The 17,376-nt window shown below is 48.2% G+C and overlaps 1 protein-coding gene across 1 annotated transcript in view; it reads right to left on the bottom strand.

The window, feature by feature from the left end:
- Positions 1-2,334: 2,334 nt before the first annotated feature.
- The window catches only part of SMOC1 (SPARC related modular calcium binding 1), a 204,447-nt gene continuing 189,405 nt past the window's right edge, over positions 2,335-17,376 (bottom strand). The window contains exons 11-13 of the mRNA XM_042781149.1: positions 9,095-9,339; positions 2,903-2,956; positions 2,335-2,348 (exon numbers count right to left, since the gene is read on the bottom strand). Of these exons, the coding sequence (XP_042637083.1) occupies positions 2,335-2,348; positions 2,903-2,956; positions 9,095-9,339 (313 nt within the window). The remainder of the gene's footprint in view (positions 2,349-2,902; positions 2,957-9,094; positions 9,340-17,376) is intronic.

The raw sequence follows: 17,376 nt of genomic DNA, 5'->3' as shown, positions 1-17,376 counted from the left end.
TGACTGGTGGGTTCGAACCACCTGGCTTCTGGTTAGCAGTCAAGTGCCTTAGGCACCACGCTACCAGACCTGGTTTCCTTCTAGGTACCTAATTAACAGCAACTCAGATTTCCTCAGATCAGAGTGGAGGGTGCCCAGGCCAAAGAAAATGATTAAACCTTCTAGGAAATGAAGCCCATGGATCAGAGGATGCCACCAAAGCAAGAGGCAAGAGCCACCCAGGTTTACTAATTTTTATTTTTTGTAAAACAAGCTACAAATGGTTTTCCCTCCCTCCTTCACAAAGGAAAACCACCAAACAGACTACACACACATGTGAGAGAGAAAATGCCTGGGGAGAAGATTCTGAACTTCTGCAAGGAGGAGCCTCCAAATGAGAAGATGGGGCCGGGTCTCCTGCAAGGCCCACTCAGGTCAGTGTGCCAAACTTTCTGGTGCAACTAGCAGGTGAGGGGTCCCTCTCAACTTACCATGCCAGATGGGGCCACAAGTTACCCCTGAGAAGCCTCTAAGACGTTCACCAAAACAGCCAGAAGGTTCTCTCACCTGAGGTCCAATCAGGTCCCATACCAAGAAGGCCATGCTTCTCCCCACTGGGCACTTGGCTGGCAGTGCTTCAAGTGCCAAAGCCTTCCTTCCAGACCCAAATGGGATAAACAGTTGGCCAAGGCAGATGCCCTTATGGGAACACTGGAATGGAATATAAGATAAGGCCAGATTCTGAGAGCAATTCTTTGAGGGTACCAATCCTGGGCTACCAGACTTCCCTCACTGCCTGCGGCTGCTCATGGGAAGAGGCACTAACATCACTCGTTGCTGTCTGACTGAAAGCTGTCTGAAGGAACACTCTCTCCTGGGCAGAGGAAGATGTGCATCTGACCAGAAGGCTGGGCAGCCCGTCCTGGAGCCTCGTAAAAAAATCTGCAGAAAACTAGGCCTGGATTTCCTCATAGCTGGGCTGTTACCTCTACACTCCTTGTGGAGGCAGAAGTAGGGAGACTCAAGGTCAATTTTACTTCTGGAAATGGCTATAGCTTGGACATCCTAAGGAAATTTGAGGGAGTAGCAAGAACCTCAGTATTGGATTTTTTAAAAAATAGCAACTGTTGAGTTACCATCAAAGTGGCTGACCCAACTCTTCCCTCAGGCTTGTAATGACCATTGAGGGTGGCAGTGGGGGATACAGGAGAGAGAGAGAGAGAGAGAGAGAGAGAGGTAGAACCCATGTGACCCCAGTCTTCTCAGAGCTGTGTCTCGGGAAGTCTCATTTGTGGACTTGCAGAGAGGTGAGAGGTGTTCTCAGCTCCTCTGCTGTCCTATTGGCACTGTACACACCAATGCAGACTTTCTGTCCTCTTCCCACTGCGTAAATATTAAACAGCTGCTGAATTAAAGGTCCTACTGTGTGTCTTTTTCATCTTTGCCTCCCTCTCATGCTTGATGTGGTGCGTTACACAATGTAGATGGTAGACATGGAGGAAAATGTTTAAATTGATTTACTGCAAATCCTTTGAGGATAATATGCCCAATGGGTCACTCGATACTGGTATGACCACTGATTCCAGGCCATCTGGAGGTCTAGAGAGCAGTGACACATGGGGTGTGGGAGAACCAGTGCCTGTGCTGGCTACTCAGGTGATCTGCAACCTTCCCCTCTGGAGGCAAGTCCTGTTTCTCCCCAGCACAACTTCCCTTGGAAAAGGTCAAGGATCAAATGACCTGCCAGCTTTGACAGCTAATGGCATGAGGCAGTACTCTCCCTGCACCTAGAAGAGAACCAATGGAATCTGCAGTATAATTGCAGGGCTCACATCTGCATGGACATGAGGGTCAGTCTCTAAGAAGAATACAGGTGGGCTGGGGATAGAGTCCTGGGTTCTAGAAAGCTGGACCGCATGTCCAGAACCCATACTGCCCACAGCAGGGAGAGGGATGGGAATAAACAAACAGCAATGCCAACGCCTGTACAAAAGAACTATACAATTTACATATATATTTATATACAGTATATAAATCTCTTTCTTCTCAATCCCAACCATGCCCCCCACCCCAATAAACTAAAGTTGTCAGTAGCAGATCCAAAAACTTAAAATAAGAGAGAGAATACACAGTCTTTCTTCCCTTTCCTTTCCCCACTGTGGCATTACATAATGGTGTTTAAAAATGAAACTAAAAACAAAACACACAAACAAGAGTTATTAAAAGTGCAAACAAGGTGGGCATCACTTATGTTACATGGGATGTGGCTGGGCCATGAGCAACTTCGAAGGTTAGATTTCTGATGGTCCATCCTGTCTCCCTGGACTCTCCAACTGCCCTTTGGTTTTCTGCTCCTTAGACAAGGCGTCCTACTGAGGAGGGAGGGAGGGTGCAGAAAGAAGGGGAGGTGTAAGTAAGAAGAAGTTAGAACTGGGTTTATGAGAAATCAAGCTACATACATCAATTTCCCCCCAAGAGCAGACTTTCCCACCTGCTGTTAGATAAAGCTGGGGTGTGGAACAGGTAACCTAGACTTGCAAATGACCCCATCATGCTTTACTAGACTGTCCTTTGCCACTGTGAGGCATCACAATGGCCAGTGCAGTAAGTCTGACTCTGGAGAACTAAACTTTGCCCAGTAAGGACAGGTTGAGGGCTGTGCCTTTTGTATACATCACACTACATGGATATGCCAGCCTTTCAACCAGTGGCAGAAGTGGGAGGGGCTTGCTTATAAGTTGGAAGGGCAGGATCCACTTAACATTAACCCAATCTTTCTCTTGTATCCTTAGCAAACAATGGAAATGGGTTTAAGTAATTTGGCCAACCCTTCCAACCCAACACTCCTGCTCCTGCACTAACAAAGCTGCATTTGGGTTTGCAGAGGAAGGAGGAAGCCTGAGAAAGAAAGAAGGAAACTTACTGAATGTGTTTGTGCCTGCTCGTTTTCCCTGAGGGAGGCTGCCAAGGCTACCACCTGCAACAAAGAGGAACAGATGTGACTTGGGTGGTCTTGACCATTGAACTGATAGAGCCTGTTCTTTACCTGGATTCCTCCCTCTCTGACCCCCAGAATGAAAACTGGACTTGGGAGTCAGAAGTTTATGGTCAAGCTACCTATTCTGTGGATGTTCATGGCCTTGATCTACCTGGGAGAGCCCACTGCTAGCCAATACCTTTAAACAAAGTCCCTTTTCCACAAAGCCAGATTCCTGCTGGGACTCCCTTTGGGATCCTCAGCTATTAGTTAAGAAGGGCTTTGGTTCTGATGTACATTTGCATAACATTCTTGAGTCCTAGTTCCCCAAGTTGTAAGCTGGAAGGAATCTTGGCAATCATCTTGTTCAGGCCCAGAGCAACCAAGTGACCTACACAAGGTCCAAGGCCTGCTGCTAACACTTGCCCTTCCCCAGAGAGTGTTGAGCTGTTCTGCAGACTGGCTGTGACAGCTCCTACAGGGCCCAGGTGTCCTGTAGGAGGACCAGGGTGCTGGGGAGGCAAGGACTAGACCAACTCTGTGGGGCCCTGGAAGTCTGTGTGACTTTGTGCATGCCACTTGACCTCTCTGGTCCAGGTATAGAGGTGAATTAAGACCATGACTGCTCCCTCACAGGAGGTAGAGAAAAGGCTCTGAGAGAACCCAAGCCCATCCAGGGATCATCAAACTCCAAATCCCCTCTAGTCATGTCAGTATTCCTTTAGAGCTGAGAAAGAGAGAGGCAGAGCACAGCTGCTGGTGGTGGTGGGGATGTTGTTGTTACTAGCTACTACTGAGTCAGCCCCCAACTCAAGGCACAGTGGAACGGAACCTGCCCGGTCCTGTGTCATTGTCATGATCAGTTGTGGGTCAGGCTCTTAGATATTCCTATGTCCAATTCTACAGATGAGGAAACAAACTTGGAAAGAGAAGAGTGGTCGGCCCAAGGCCAGGCAGCTGGGCAGTGGCTGGACCAGGATGCCTGGTGGCTTGACTCCAAGTCCCATCTTTCTTTGCTCTCGTGGCAGCTGCTTCTCTCAGCAGTGGGCAGAAAGTTCTACATCTGTGAAGAGAAGGCCTACAGCAGCCCCCACCACCACATTGAGACTTTGAAACGAAATGCCCAGCCAGTAGTAAGCAGCATTCATTTTAAGAGGGTCACTGTGCTAGTCCCCATACCTATATCACATCATTTCATCCTTACAGCAACTTTATAGGGCAGTTATACAACTATCCCCATTTTATGATGATAACACAGAGGTTTGGAGATGTTAAGTAACTCGCCCAGTGGGACAGCCATGATGCATTGAAGCAGGGGCACAGCTGGGCTATCTGCCTCTGGAACCCCTGCTCTTTACCAGCTGGGAGTGCAGGGTGAAAGAGCCACCCCTGGGGGGCAGGCAACCTCACACAATTTAAAGGAAGAGTAAGCATTTCTCAAACGTCGAGGAACTAGTCTCTACCTTGGAACCAGTCAAGAAAGAGACTCTTCTTTCCTTCAGGAGAAGCCCTGGCCCACAGAGTGCCTGTTTCATGCCAAGCAGAGAACTCAGCTCTCCAGCGAGCAGTTCAGTGGTAAAAGCACCTTTGCTCATGCTGCGTTTTCCAAAATTCTCAAACCCAAAGCTACACTCATCCCCAAGCTCCACAACCCCTTCCAAACCCCACTCAGCATGCAAGCCCCTCTTGGCCCACCAGAGGGCACCACGTGATACCAGATGACCAACACATGGCTCCATCCCTGGACAGCTACCTACTATCTGCTCAGGTGGGTGGCTGTTTTGGCGCTCCCCACAGCAAGGGCCCAGGGAAGCTGGTAGTCATGTCTTCAGCCCATGGCTATGATTCTCCATTAGTAAAATGTTCTTTTGTTCATTTCATATGTGCTGGGTACTATACTAGGCTCCTCACATCCATTACCTTGTTAAATCTTCACAACAGATCTAAGAGGTAGATACTGTCATCTCCATTCCATAGATGAGGAAACAGAGGGTCAGAGAACAGGGAGCTTGCCAGATTATAGAGCTAGTAGGTGGCTAGTAAGTGGGATTAAAAGCCAAGTCCATCTGACTTTAGGGCCTCTGCTCTTACCTACAGCTCCCTCCACACCTAAAGGAAGACAGATCATAGATTCCCCACCCTCACCTCTGCTCTGCTCCACAACACTCATCCATTTTCCTGCAGGCACCATCTGCCTGGAAACCTTAGCCTTCCTCCCTCCGGTTGCCAGTGACTCTTTCCCCCCAGCAGCCTCCACTCCTGCACACCTTCCCAAGGCTAGGTCAGCTTCTCGGGACTCACCACTAGTCTTGGTCTCCCTTGCCCTTCCTCAAGCAAGGAAGACTGACCTTCTCACACAAGAGACCATCTTCAAACACTCTGGAGATTTTCTCATGGAGGGGACAGAGGTCTGGCTGGGCACCCTGAGGCTAGCTCCAAGTACCAGCAACGATGCTACCGCACATGTAATCTTGCTGTCCTTCTGGTAGCCTAGCCTAGCCTCTGCAGTTGTAAAATGGACTAGAGCATCTAAGGAGCCTTCCGGCTCTAAGACTCTAGGGGCCTACACCAGTGCTGTGTGTGTAGAAACATGCAGTGAAAAGAGTCTACTCTGTTCAACTTCCTCCACAGACCTTAAATCTGTGCAGCCTCCTCTCACCTCCTGCTAGTTGATCCTACACACCTTTCTTTCCCTTACCCCAATGTTCTGCTCTCCCTCACTCCATCACACACACAGACATATGCACACATGTGCACAGATCATGCACACATGCTTACAGACAACTGCACACTCAGACATGTGCAGACACATGCAATCACAGACATGCTCACAAGCACACACAGACACACATATACAAATACACCAACACATGCACCCTGCCATATTTTTCAACCATAACCTTAGCCACACTTTTCATTCAAGGGTTAACACTGATTCCCAAAGCCCTATAGTTCCCCTAGTCCCATCTTTGGGGTAGAGGAGGTCACAGGGGTAGGCTGAAGGTGTTGAGCCAAGAAAGATGACAAATGAACTCTGAATCACCAAGGGGCCTCTCAGGGCAAAGTTGTCGCAGTGACTCAGCTGAGCCGAGGAACATCTGTGTGAGCACTGCTCCCCAAATACCATATTCTGACACATAGTTTTCCCTGATGCCTCCTTCAGACCTTATGCCTGGCAAGGCTTCAGAAGAAGGCTAGGAGGCCTCCCTGGGCTCTGTGGACCTGAGCCTTCCCTTGGCCTCTATGTGCTGTGTGGACCAGAACTACCACCACAGGAAGGGGCACCACTCAGCACAGAAGTGTTGTGGATAGGGCTGGGGTCTTCACTGAAATCGAATGGTCTCTCCTAGCATTGGCCCTCTGCCTGTGCTCTGCTAAATGAACACAGAATCCAAGTGTGTCAAAGCATGATGTTGCCACCAGGGACAACCTCCTGATTCATTCATTCATTCATTCATTTGACAAGGATTGAATGAGCTGCTACTAGGTGGCATGTGCTGTGCTAGACATCAGGAATTGAAAAGATAAGACATAATTTATGGTTTCAAGAAGGAATCAGAAAAGTTAACTGCAATGCAGTTGATAAGTACTATTTCCAGAGATAATAATCATATGAAGAAGAATGGTAACCCTGAACTTCTATTGAAGTCCTTCAATGTCACAGGCACTATAATAAATGTATAACATTTATTACTCCACCTGATCCACACAATCTCCCTATGAGGTGGGTACTATTGTTGCTCCCATTTTACAGATGAAGAAACTGAAACACAGAATGGTTGAGTAATCTGTATGTGGTGAAAGAGCTAGTCAGTGGCAGAGCAAGGACTTCAACTGGAGATTCAATACTATGGGATTTACAAATCTCTCATTTGCCTGAAGTTGGCAGTGCCCCTAAGCCTATCGATTAAATAAATCATTTTGAAGTAGATTAAAATCTTTCTCCATATGTTGAGAAACTAAAAAGCAGGGGCAGGCATGTTCATCTAACAGGGAGCCCAGTGTGATGAAGTAACTCACCCTGGGTCACATGCCAGTTAGCATCCAACCAGGGCCAGAACTGAGCTAGGGAGGAGGACAGGTCCTAAGGCTGGGTACCTGTGATCACCCATTGACTTTTCATGCTACTCTTTGGATTTACACTGATAACCCAGGGTTAGAACAATGTAAAAGTCTTTGTTTTCTTCTCATACTAAAATCTCTCCCTAGGCAATTTCAGCTCTTCTAAAGCTTCCATTTTAAATAAGCCAGTGTCACTCAAACCTGCATCTTCAGCCTAGATCCTTCACCTGCACTACCACCCACTCATCCTTTGGGTGCATCCAACTCACCACATCTAAACTGTACTCTTTATATGTCCTCATCCTTCTACACCTACTCTGCTCTCTCTTCCTTGTTGCCCAGCTCAGTGAATGGACCCACCCTTCAGCTGCCCAAACCAATCCTCAGTCCCTATGTCCACTCACTCACCAAGTCCTGCAGTTGTCTATGTGTCTCTTGAATTGACGCACTTCTCTTCATCCCTCACTCTTTTTTCACAACTTAGGCCACTATCACCTCTTACCCAGACAATACCACAAACTCCTTTTAAATGACCCTACTTTGATAATCTCCAATCCATTTTCACAATGTAGCCAGAACAATTTAAGCAAAATCAATCCTAGCATTTCTCTGGTTGAATCCCTCCAACACTTTCCACTGCTGTTATAAAGTCTAAACTTTTTCACAAGGACTAAAAGGTTTTCCAAACTTACCTTTTCTCCTGTATCCTCCCCTCTCTTGCCACTTTCAAATATACAGTTTCAATCATATTAACATCTTTCAAGTTCTTCTAAAAATCTTCTTTCTCACCTCTAGATCTTCACACCTCAACTTGGAGCTCCCGTCCCTCCTCTAACCTCTCTGCTTGGCCAACTCTCACTCAATCCTTGGATATTAGTTTAGACCAGGTGTCGGTAAACTTTTTCTATAAAGGACTGGATAGTAAATATTTTTGGCTTTGTAGGTCATATACAATATGTGTTGTATATTCTTCTTTTAATTACAACCCCTTAGAAATGCAAAAACCATGCTGAGTTCATGGGCCATTCTAAACAGGCCTGGACTGGTTTGGGCCCACAGGCTATGGCTTGTTGGCCTCTGGTTTAGACATCACTTTCTTCACAAAGCTTCCCAATATCACCTACTTCCTTAGCTGATTAAGGGCTTCTACGTGTGTTCCTATGTGTGTTGGGAGCTCTGGTGGCGTAGTGCCTAAGGCACTTGATTGCTAACCAGAAGGCTGGTGGTTCAAACTCACCAGCCACTCCTTGGAAGGAAGGTTGGGCAATCTACTTCCATAATGATACCACCTTGGAAACCCAAGGAGGGGTCGCTATGAGTCAGATCCAACTCCACAGCAGTGGGAGTGGTTTTTTGTTTTTTGTATGTGTGTTCTTACAACACTCCACACTTGCTCTACTATGGCAGAGATTATTAGGTATTCATAAAAATCCATGTTCTTCTCTTCTTTCTGGGCTCTCAAACTTCCTTACTGTTGGCTGTAGTCTAATGACCAAGGTCCAGGAAGGGAAATATGAGAGGTAATGTGTGTCACGTCCAGGGTTGAAACTCCCCGATATGCACTTCCTCATGCTTTACTCTTTGACTGGTAATGAAGATGATCCCCAAGGTGGCTTGGAAACCACGTGATGAAGATAGCAGAGCCACTATCAGCCTGGAACCCTGGTTGACTGCATGGAGCAATCTACACTGTCACTGCCCCATGCACTACCCCCCACAGTATCATAGCCTGAAATGTTTAACTATAATATGGACAAGACAAAAAATTTGCACTGTGTTGAGCCATTACATGTGTTGGTCTGTTTGTTACAGCAGCCCAGCCTATCCTAACTAATACATTCCCATAGCATTTATCACAATTAATGTAATTACTTGCTTAATATCTGACTCTTCAGTAGACTATGTAAGGATAGGGACCTTATCGGTCAATTTTGCCACTCCATCAGGCATCTAGCATAAAATGTAACACACTCTCAGGAAACAGCTGAAGAAATGAGTACCTGTGACCTCATTTATTCGGGGAGGCCTTGGTCCCTGAGCCTGGCTGGGATCAGGAGCAAAGGAGAGAGCACTTACCTTCCTTGCTAACACCCAGGCAGCCCTTCAGCTCAGGCAGAGAGATGACCTTGTCCTTGTTTAGGTCACAGTAGTCAGTGAAACGCCGGGCACATTTCTTGGGCTTGGCTTTCTTCTTCACATAGCGCTTGAAGGGCTTCATCTCCCGCTTGTTAATGTCATTGCTGCTGTTGCTGTCCAGCTGGCTGAAGTACCAGTGCACCACGCGCTCTTCCAGGGTGTGGCTGGGGTCTGGCTCAGTGAACCTGGGCCACAGATAGATACCCCATCCCAGAGAACACTGCTCAGGATCTTGCAGGAAGCATCAGCCCTACCATGATTTTCCCCTAACATAGATAGATGCCAGGGTATGCTTACCAAACACCTCCCAGACCTGCTCAGCATGTGACAGAATCAAGCCACCCTCTCCAACTCAAGTTCCAAGACTGGATGATCCATTTCTTGAGGGTCCCAAAGTAAGTGATTCTATATTACATGAAACTACCTTACCCTCAACCATAGCCAGGAATGTTCTTGTACAAGATAGGTACTCTAGACATATTGACTGGATTTAATTTACCTGAGAAACCACAGTTGGAATCCAAATTGTCCTTCTCCTGGTCTAGTGTCCACTGCTAAGTAAGCTGCCCTTCACATACGAACATGTGTCCTCATAAATGCTCACAAGTATGGGAAAGGTATTTTCCATACATGGTATGATAGGAACACATGGAGAAGCCCTTTTCCATACCCACCATACCCAGCACCAGGCCAGCTTCCAAAGCAGGAGGAGTAGCCTCTGGCCTCAAGATTTCTCTGCCTCCATGAGACAGAGCCAAAACACTGAAAGCAAGCAGTGACAATTAAATATAGATGGTGAAGTGTCCATGGTCTATCACTGTTGGGTACCAAGTGCAGTAGCAATTGAGAGAAGGAGGCAGATGAAATGGATATAAACAGAGGTTCAAAAACTATCAAGCTGTAGACCTATAAGGGGTGAGTCTCCACACCCAGAGTTTTGAAGTAAGTAGGGCTGAGAAATACTGGACTCAGGTAACCAGAAAGCTACCCAGTGTGGAGCTGCACAGCAGTGACCATGTTTAACACAGTCATGTGTAGGTGGTGACCGGAAGATTCCAAGATCAATGTCCACATGTATAACTGTACACGATGGCCTCACCACCCATTTTATTTGCTTATTTATGCTCTACCTTGTCCCCAAAGGATTCAAGGTGATAGATAACTAATATTTACAAACTTAAAAGCCAATGATGGATCTATTCCAGAGTGGTAACTAGGGTCTCTGACCCAAAGGACAGAGTCCCATGAACCCCAGGCCTCTAGGGGTTGGCACTGAGTCAGTGGTTGAGGCACTTGTACTAAAGTTCCTGTGCAAGTTTCCCTTGGGAAAGGAATAGGTTGGGAGATCCATACATTCAAATGCTTGGTCTGTAGGACACTGGGTATAGAGTTCATGTGTATCACCACAGAAAGAAGCAGGGACTTGGGAAAAGGGGGCTCACTGCCACACAAGGGTCCCAGACCAGGGCTCAAGGGTTCACATCTGTTAAGAAAAAGATTCAAGGCACTTGCCAGTGGCATCTTGTCTTCTATGGTATTTGCTGAGTTTCCCAGCAGGGAGGCTACCACCTCTGAAACCTTCCCTATGAAGGAACCAAGAAACCTCCTCTCCTTTCCACCCACAAGCGGCCTCAAAGTTTAGGGGAAAAGAAGTTTCATTACAAAAAAGCCCAGGAATCCCAACTGCCTCGATTTCTGCCTTGCACATGTCCCCATTGGCACCCTGAACTGATTCCAAGGAGGTGCAATTAGTGGATCTGCCAGCCCCACCCCATTCTGACAGGCTTAACCCAGGGAGCACCTGGAGGAAGGTGTGAGAGAGGCACTGTGGAGTCTGCCATCTGCCTCTGGCTCTTTGGGAATCTCTTTTGTCTGTCATGGAAACAGGGCTTGGAGCGCTCCAAAATAGGCATGACACTCTTCAATGTGGAGCTCAGATTTTTCTCTCAGTACATGGAATTTGGTGTTTGCAATGTCTCTCTGTACTCCCTGGGTCATGCAAATGGTTAACAGCCCTGGCTGCTAATCAAGTGTTTGGGGGTTTGCTTGAGTCCACCCAGAGGTGCCACGGAAGACAAGCCTGGTGATCTACTTCTGAGAAATCAGCTGCTGAAAATGCCAGGGAGCGCTACCCTACTCATGGGGTCACTGTGAGCCTTAGCCAACTCGATGGCAACTAGTTTTAGTGGTTTCTTTTACCTGTAACACCCGCTCCTACAGGCTGCCCTGCAGCAGTGCACGCCAGGAGGGCAGGCAGAAAGCTTCTCCATCAGGACTTTGGCTGCACAGTTGAAGAGTGCCCTCTTGGAGTGCCCTGCCTGCCTCTGCCTTCCGCTCCACGTGAGGGGGTTGCGATGGAGGAGAGGTAGGAATCCCGAGGAAGGCATCTCCCATTACACCCACTGAAGCATTTCTAAGACAGGCAACTGGGGAGGTGGTCAACACTTGCCCTCTCTACCCCTCCCACCGGGGGGCCACGAAAGCCCCAAAGCACAAGCGAGCACCTCTTCCTTTCACCTCTAGCCTCAGCATAGCGTAATGTCTACCTAGAGCCTGGAATAATAAAGCCTCAGTCAGATGGAAGGGATGAGGTCATCCTGCCCAGACACCCTGCCAGGGGAGGTATGCTCCCTCCAACATGTGCTCCCACTCCCGCCTGTCCAGCTTTCAGCAGCTCCATGGCTAGAGCTCTCCCCACCGTCCTTTGGGCTATTTCCCAGCAGGAAGCAGTTCTTCTCCCCACTTTACAACCTCTAAGAGTTTCCTTCATGCCAGAGATTGATCATCTTTGGCTCCTGCTCCCTTTTCCCTCCCTTTATTCCAAGTCTCTCTTCCTGCCCTGTGTCTCTTGTAGGAGGACTCTGTTGCTCTCCTCCTAGCTCTCATCAGAACCCCAGCAAAGAGCTTATAACTTCTAACTTCTGGTCCACACGCCCCCACCTCCTGACCTGGCCCCTGCAGTGAGTGGCCTGGGTTGAGATGCTCAGAGAACATTCTGGGTCCTCTTCAAGCAGTGCCTCTGGGCTCCCTAGGACACCTCTGGAAGTGACAGTCCACCCTGGGGCAGTCCTTCCCACTCCCTCTTCCAGCCAGTGTAGTACTCTCTACCTCTGGACTGCTGGGGCCTCAAGAAAGCCCCTCCAAGTAACAGAGCCCCAGCTCGACAGGTGAAGCTGATCTGAACTAGGCTTCTGCTTTGGAACCCAGCACCTATGCCAGCCCAAGCTCCGAGTGAATTTAAAACAAGATTTTTATTTTAGTTTTAGGGGATCAAAAACCCTTCTGAAAACCTAAACAAAGCTATAACCCCTCTCTCTAGAAAAACATACATATACATGGAAGGCTGCAGATTTTAGAGGATTAATGGGCTTCCTAAATCCCATCCAAGGTCCTGGACTCAGGTAAAGAATCTTTGATCTAGAGGGAGAAAGACTTCAGTGATGGTCCCAGAAGAACATGTAAGCATGAAGCTTCTTGAAGAAGATGAGACAAGATAAGACAGCAGCTGGGAGGGGTTTGAGGTTCATTTCTGTGATTCCAACAAAACATAAACAAGAAAAGAGAAAGCTCCTAAAGAGAGCTGACTGAAAACTCTGTAAATCAGGTTTCTGGCTTGGCAGCAGCCCCAGGTGCCAGAGCGGGGCTTGGCAGCAGGGTATCTACCATGCTTTACACAAGACCTGGTCAAGACTGAGATCTATCAGGAGTCTTGGTACAGCACTCGCAGACCAGACCAGCAGTGGGCATGTGCAAAAAACACAAGGGAACCTCTATTAAGGAAGGAGAAGCTGAGATTTTCCTATGGGGTGCTGGAAAGGGGCAGAGCAGGAAGGCCTCCCCAGAGTCTTCCAGAAATCTCTCAAGCAATCTTTGTTGGAGTGCTTTTCACCATAGCTGGACTCCCTACCACTTATTTGCCCTCCAAGCTGTACCTCATTGATCCCTCCTGCTCTTGCAGCTTCTTGGAAGTAGCCTCCTTGGAAAACATCTGCAACTTGCACTCCCAACTCAAGGCTTACACTGATATCAGACCCCCACCTCTCTCTATCAAGTGTACACATATACTCCAATCAGAGAGCAGAACTTCTGAATGCAAAGCTGCTCATTAGGCAAAGGCTGAGGACTCTAAGTTAGAAGGTGCCATGGTTCCTTAAGATCACTATAACAGCATTTGCTGGTCTATGCTATAGGCTTCCCTACAGGTGAAGCTCCACTTCTACTGAAAGGGCTCATTGGGCATATAGAATATCCAAGTTTTCTTACATAGGGCATGGAAACTAAACCCCAACCAAACCAGCTGCTGTCGAGTCAGTTCTGACTCATGACAACCCCATGTGTGCAGAGAAGACCTGCTGCACAGGGTTTTCAAGGCTGTCACCTCTTGGAAGGACCTCATCAGGCCTGTCTCCAAAGTTCCTCTGAGTGAGTTTGAACCACTACCCTTTTGGTTAGTAGTCAAATGTTTAACTGCTTGCACTACCCAGGACTACAAAAGACACACCCAAATGATACCAAATTCTAGATTTTGGAAGGTTGTGGTTCAGTAAAATTCTGGTATTTTTTGGAGGCTGCCCCAGTGCCGCCTGCCTCCAGGGATGAGGAAATCCCTAAGAGCCAGGTCCCTCTCTAAAGTTGCCCCACCTGAGTCTTCTCCCAGATTCAGAGGTGGCAGGTGCTACCCTTCTCCTCCACCACCTTCAGCTTTGCTTCTGCAGACTCAACCCCACCAAGCCTTGGCTGCGATGCAGAGCTGGAGAGCCAGCCCCATTTACCACAAGTAAACCTGCTCTGGCCAGGATCTTGGGCCCAGTTCTGCTGTCCCAAGCAGTTTTAGAGAAAGGGAGGCAGGCCGACCTGGATGCACTAGCCAAGTCAAGCAGACCAACTGAGCCCCATCTGGAGTCAGGTCCGGGCCCCACCAGCTGTGTGGCAGAGGCCCCATAGTGCGGGGAGGAGGTGCTAGGAAATGCCAAGTCAGCCACATTCCAGCCTCTTCCTTGCAAAGCTATCACGGGGCAACCACACTGGGCAGGAAGGATAAAGCCACAATGTCGACAGACTCTCCTGGGGGGAGGTGGAGACCACGTAAGGAACCAGGAGGCTCACACAGCCAATCCTACCCCCTTCCACCACACTGACCACAGGTCTCCCCTCCAAGCTGACTTTCCCGAAAATAGGGTGGAGAGAAGAGAGGATTGCCCTTCTTTAGAAGACTGCCTGCCACCTAGGATCTCAGAAATCTTCCTCTGGGATTGAAGGGCTGATTGACACTAGCAGGTGCCAAGGAGGTGCCGATCTAAGGTGAGTGTTGCCTCCTGGAGCCCTGATGAAAGGGCCCAAGGGGAATATTCCATCAGCTGACAATGTTCACTGAGAATGGCTCTCATCCAGTGATATCTGAAGGGCAGCCCTCCCAGGAATCCAGGCACAGATGTTGCCATGGACACCTCATTTTATTTCACTTAGTTTTAGGTGGACACCGCTGCTTTTTGCCACTGAATCAGGTTAAAATTAAAACAAAACAAAAGAACAGATGCCATCAAGTCGATTCTGGTTCATGTCAACCTCATATGTGCAAGAAAAGAACTGTGCTCCATAGAGCTTTCAAGGCTGTGTTCTTTCAGAAGCCACTAGCCCTTTCTTACCAGGTGCCTCTGGGTGGCTTTGAACTGCCAACTTCTCGATTGCTAGCCAAGCACTTAGCCATTTTGCACCACCCAGGGACTCCCAATCAGGCTAAAAGTATACAATAATGGAGTGGACACCTTCTCTTCCATTTGTAAGTCTAACAAGTCTTCAAATCCATACATCTTTCATTATTAAGGGTTCGGTAAATCGCCCCTTCCCCCACAGCTTTAGTTCATAAACGTATTACCTCTCATGCTGACAATGCTGTGACCTTCTAACCTCCTGTCTTGTGCTTACTGCTTTCAGGATTGGCGTGTTCTAACTCATGGGCCCTACCCATCTCTTGCCCATCCACACAATGTCCCCCCAAACTTAAACTATACTACTTAGCATGGTTCCTTCCATGTACCTTCCCTCATTCAGATTCACTACTCCATGGCTCCCTCTGCTGGGGGAGCAGGGGCCTGTATCCCTAGTCCACTAGGTAGGGATGTGTTCCCATTTATAAGTGAAGAGGCAGCTCCAACATTGCTTGCTAGGAGAGCCTTCCCTGACACTCTTTCCTTCCATGGAGTCCATGCAGCACTTTTATCTGCCTCTATTATCACCTGAAGCAGTTCTGGGGGCACAGTGCCTAAAGCATTTAACTGCTAACCAGAAGGTTGGTGGTTCAAACCCACCAGCTACTCAGAAAGAAAGACAGGACAATCTACTTCCATAAAGATTTACCACCTCGGAAACCCAATGGGGGTCACACTGAGTCAGAATTTATTCCGTAGCAGTGGGTATTATCATCACCCTGATTGTGTAGTGTCATCATGAGGTTAGAACTCTCTCTTCCAATCAGATTAGGTGCTCCTCCAGGCCAGGGAATGAATCCTTCCTCTTAAGAGTAAGAGCCTGTGCAAAGCCAGCAACTCGCTGGCCTGCCTCCCCCCGTCCCTGTGTTGGACTGTTTTCCACTGGCCTCAGCTGATGCCCAGCTTTAGTTGCCAGGTTCTGAGAGGATGCTGGAGGGAGCGGATATGGTTTCCTCTACTTCATGCCTGCAGCCTCAACTCTCCCTGAATTCCAGAGCCAAGGCCTAACCCCAGGAAGCCTGGATTTCCTAAATCCCTACATCAGCCCTTCCCTGGACGTGCTACCCAGGCCTCTGCTCCTCTGTCAGTAGAATACTAGTGGCTGGCCAGGAGCAGTCCTCACCGTGCCCCGAGTCCCTAGAGCCCAGCCAAGGTGTGTAGGTCCCTGACTACAAAGAAGCCCGACACTGAGTGACAGCTGAGTCAGCCTCATACTTAGTCATCCAGTTGTTGGTAGGTCCCTCTGACATCTGCCAAGATGAAGAGGCCTTACCAAGACATGCCTCTCTATGTTAGACCAGGGTCCATCCACCTATCCATCCATCCTTCTAGCTTTCTAGTCATTTAATACCTATTGAGCACCTATTGTGTACCAGGCACTATTCTAAGTTCTGGCATCACAGCAAGCGAGAAGCTGCTGCATTTGAGTGTGAGTGGGTGGCTCCTTCAGACCATGGAAGGCCTCTCTGAGCATAAGACACTTAAACAGAGCAGCAGGAGCCAGTCATGGGAAGATGGCAGAGAGCATGCCAGGCTAAAGAAGCAGTTGACATGGAAGCCTTGGGGCAGTCAAGTGCTTGGCCTGTTTGAAGACCAACAGGGCCATTTGGCTGGAATGCAAGGGTGGGAGGGAGAGTAATAGGAGACATGGGTGAGAGGTCAGGTAGGGCATCCTGTTGGGCCAGTTTAGGGAAGAGTTAGGGCTTATTCTAAATATAATGGAACATTGTGGGAGGGCTTTAAACTGGGTAAAGATGAGTAGCCCTGGTCAGCTACCTCCCTTCTCTTTCTCCTTCACACCTCCATAACCTTTCTTTGATTTCTAAACTCTTTGTTGGTTTATCTTGTCTGTCTTTTGATTAAAATACTGGCCTCTAGGTAACGGAACCGCTAGAGCTCTGGTAGCATAGTGCCTAAGGCACTTGACTTCTAACCAGAAGGCTGGCGGTTCAAACCCACCAGCCTCTCCTCAGAAGGAAGGTTGGGCAATCTACTTCTGTAGTGATACTGCCTCAGAAACCCAAGGAGGGGTCGTTGTGAGTCAGGGCCGACTCAATGGCACACAACAACAACAACAACAGGTAACGGAGTCCCTGGGTGATGCAAACAGTTAACGTGCTCGGCCACTTACCAGAAGGTTAGAGGTTCAAGTTCATCCTGAGGTACCTCGGAAGAAAGCCACCTTGGAAGAAGGGTCACCCTGAGTTGGAGTCAATTCGATGGCAATTGGTTTTTTACTGGTTCCTCTAGGTAACACAACTACCAAATGCAACATAAACTTTTCATCAAAACCAAACATCATCAAGCTAATATGAGCTCCAAATGAAAAACATATTTTCAAAAATACACTTTGTTGTTAAGTGCCGTCGAGTCGTTTCCGACTCATAGCTACCCCATGCACAGCAGAACGAAACACTGCCCAATCCCGCGCCAGCCCCACAATCCCCGCTATACTTGAGCCCATCATCGCAGCCACCATATCAATCCATCTCCTTGAAGGCCTCCCCCTCTTTC

The sequence above is a fragment of the Orycteropus afer genome, unplaced genomic scaffold (assembly GCF_000298275.1).
Source record: "Orycteropus afer afer isolate SDZICR_OR568_19922 unplaced genomic scaffold, OryAfe1.0 scaffold00088, whole genome shotgun sequence".
In the NCBI taxonomy this organism is placed as follows: Eukaryota; Metazoa; Chordata; class Mammalia; order Tubulidentata; family Orycteropodidae; genus Orycteropus; species Orycteropus afer.
Note: the sequence above shows the minus strand (reverse complement) of the source record. Positions and strands in the feature narration are given on the sequence as shown.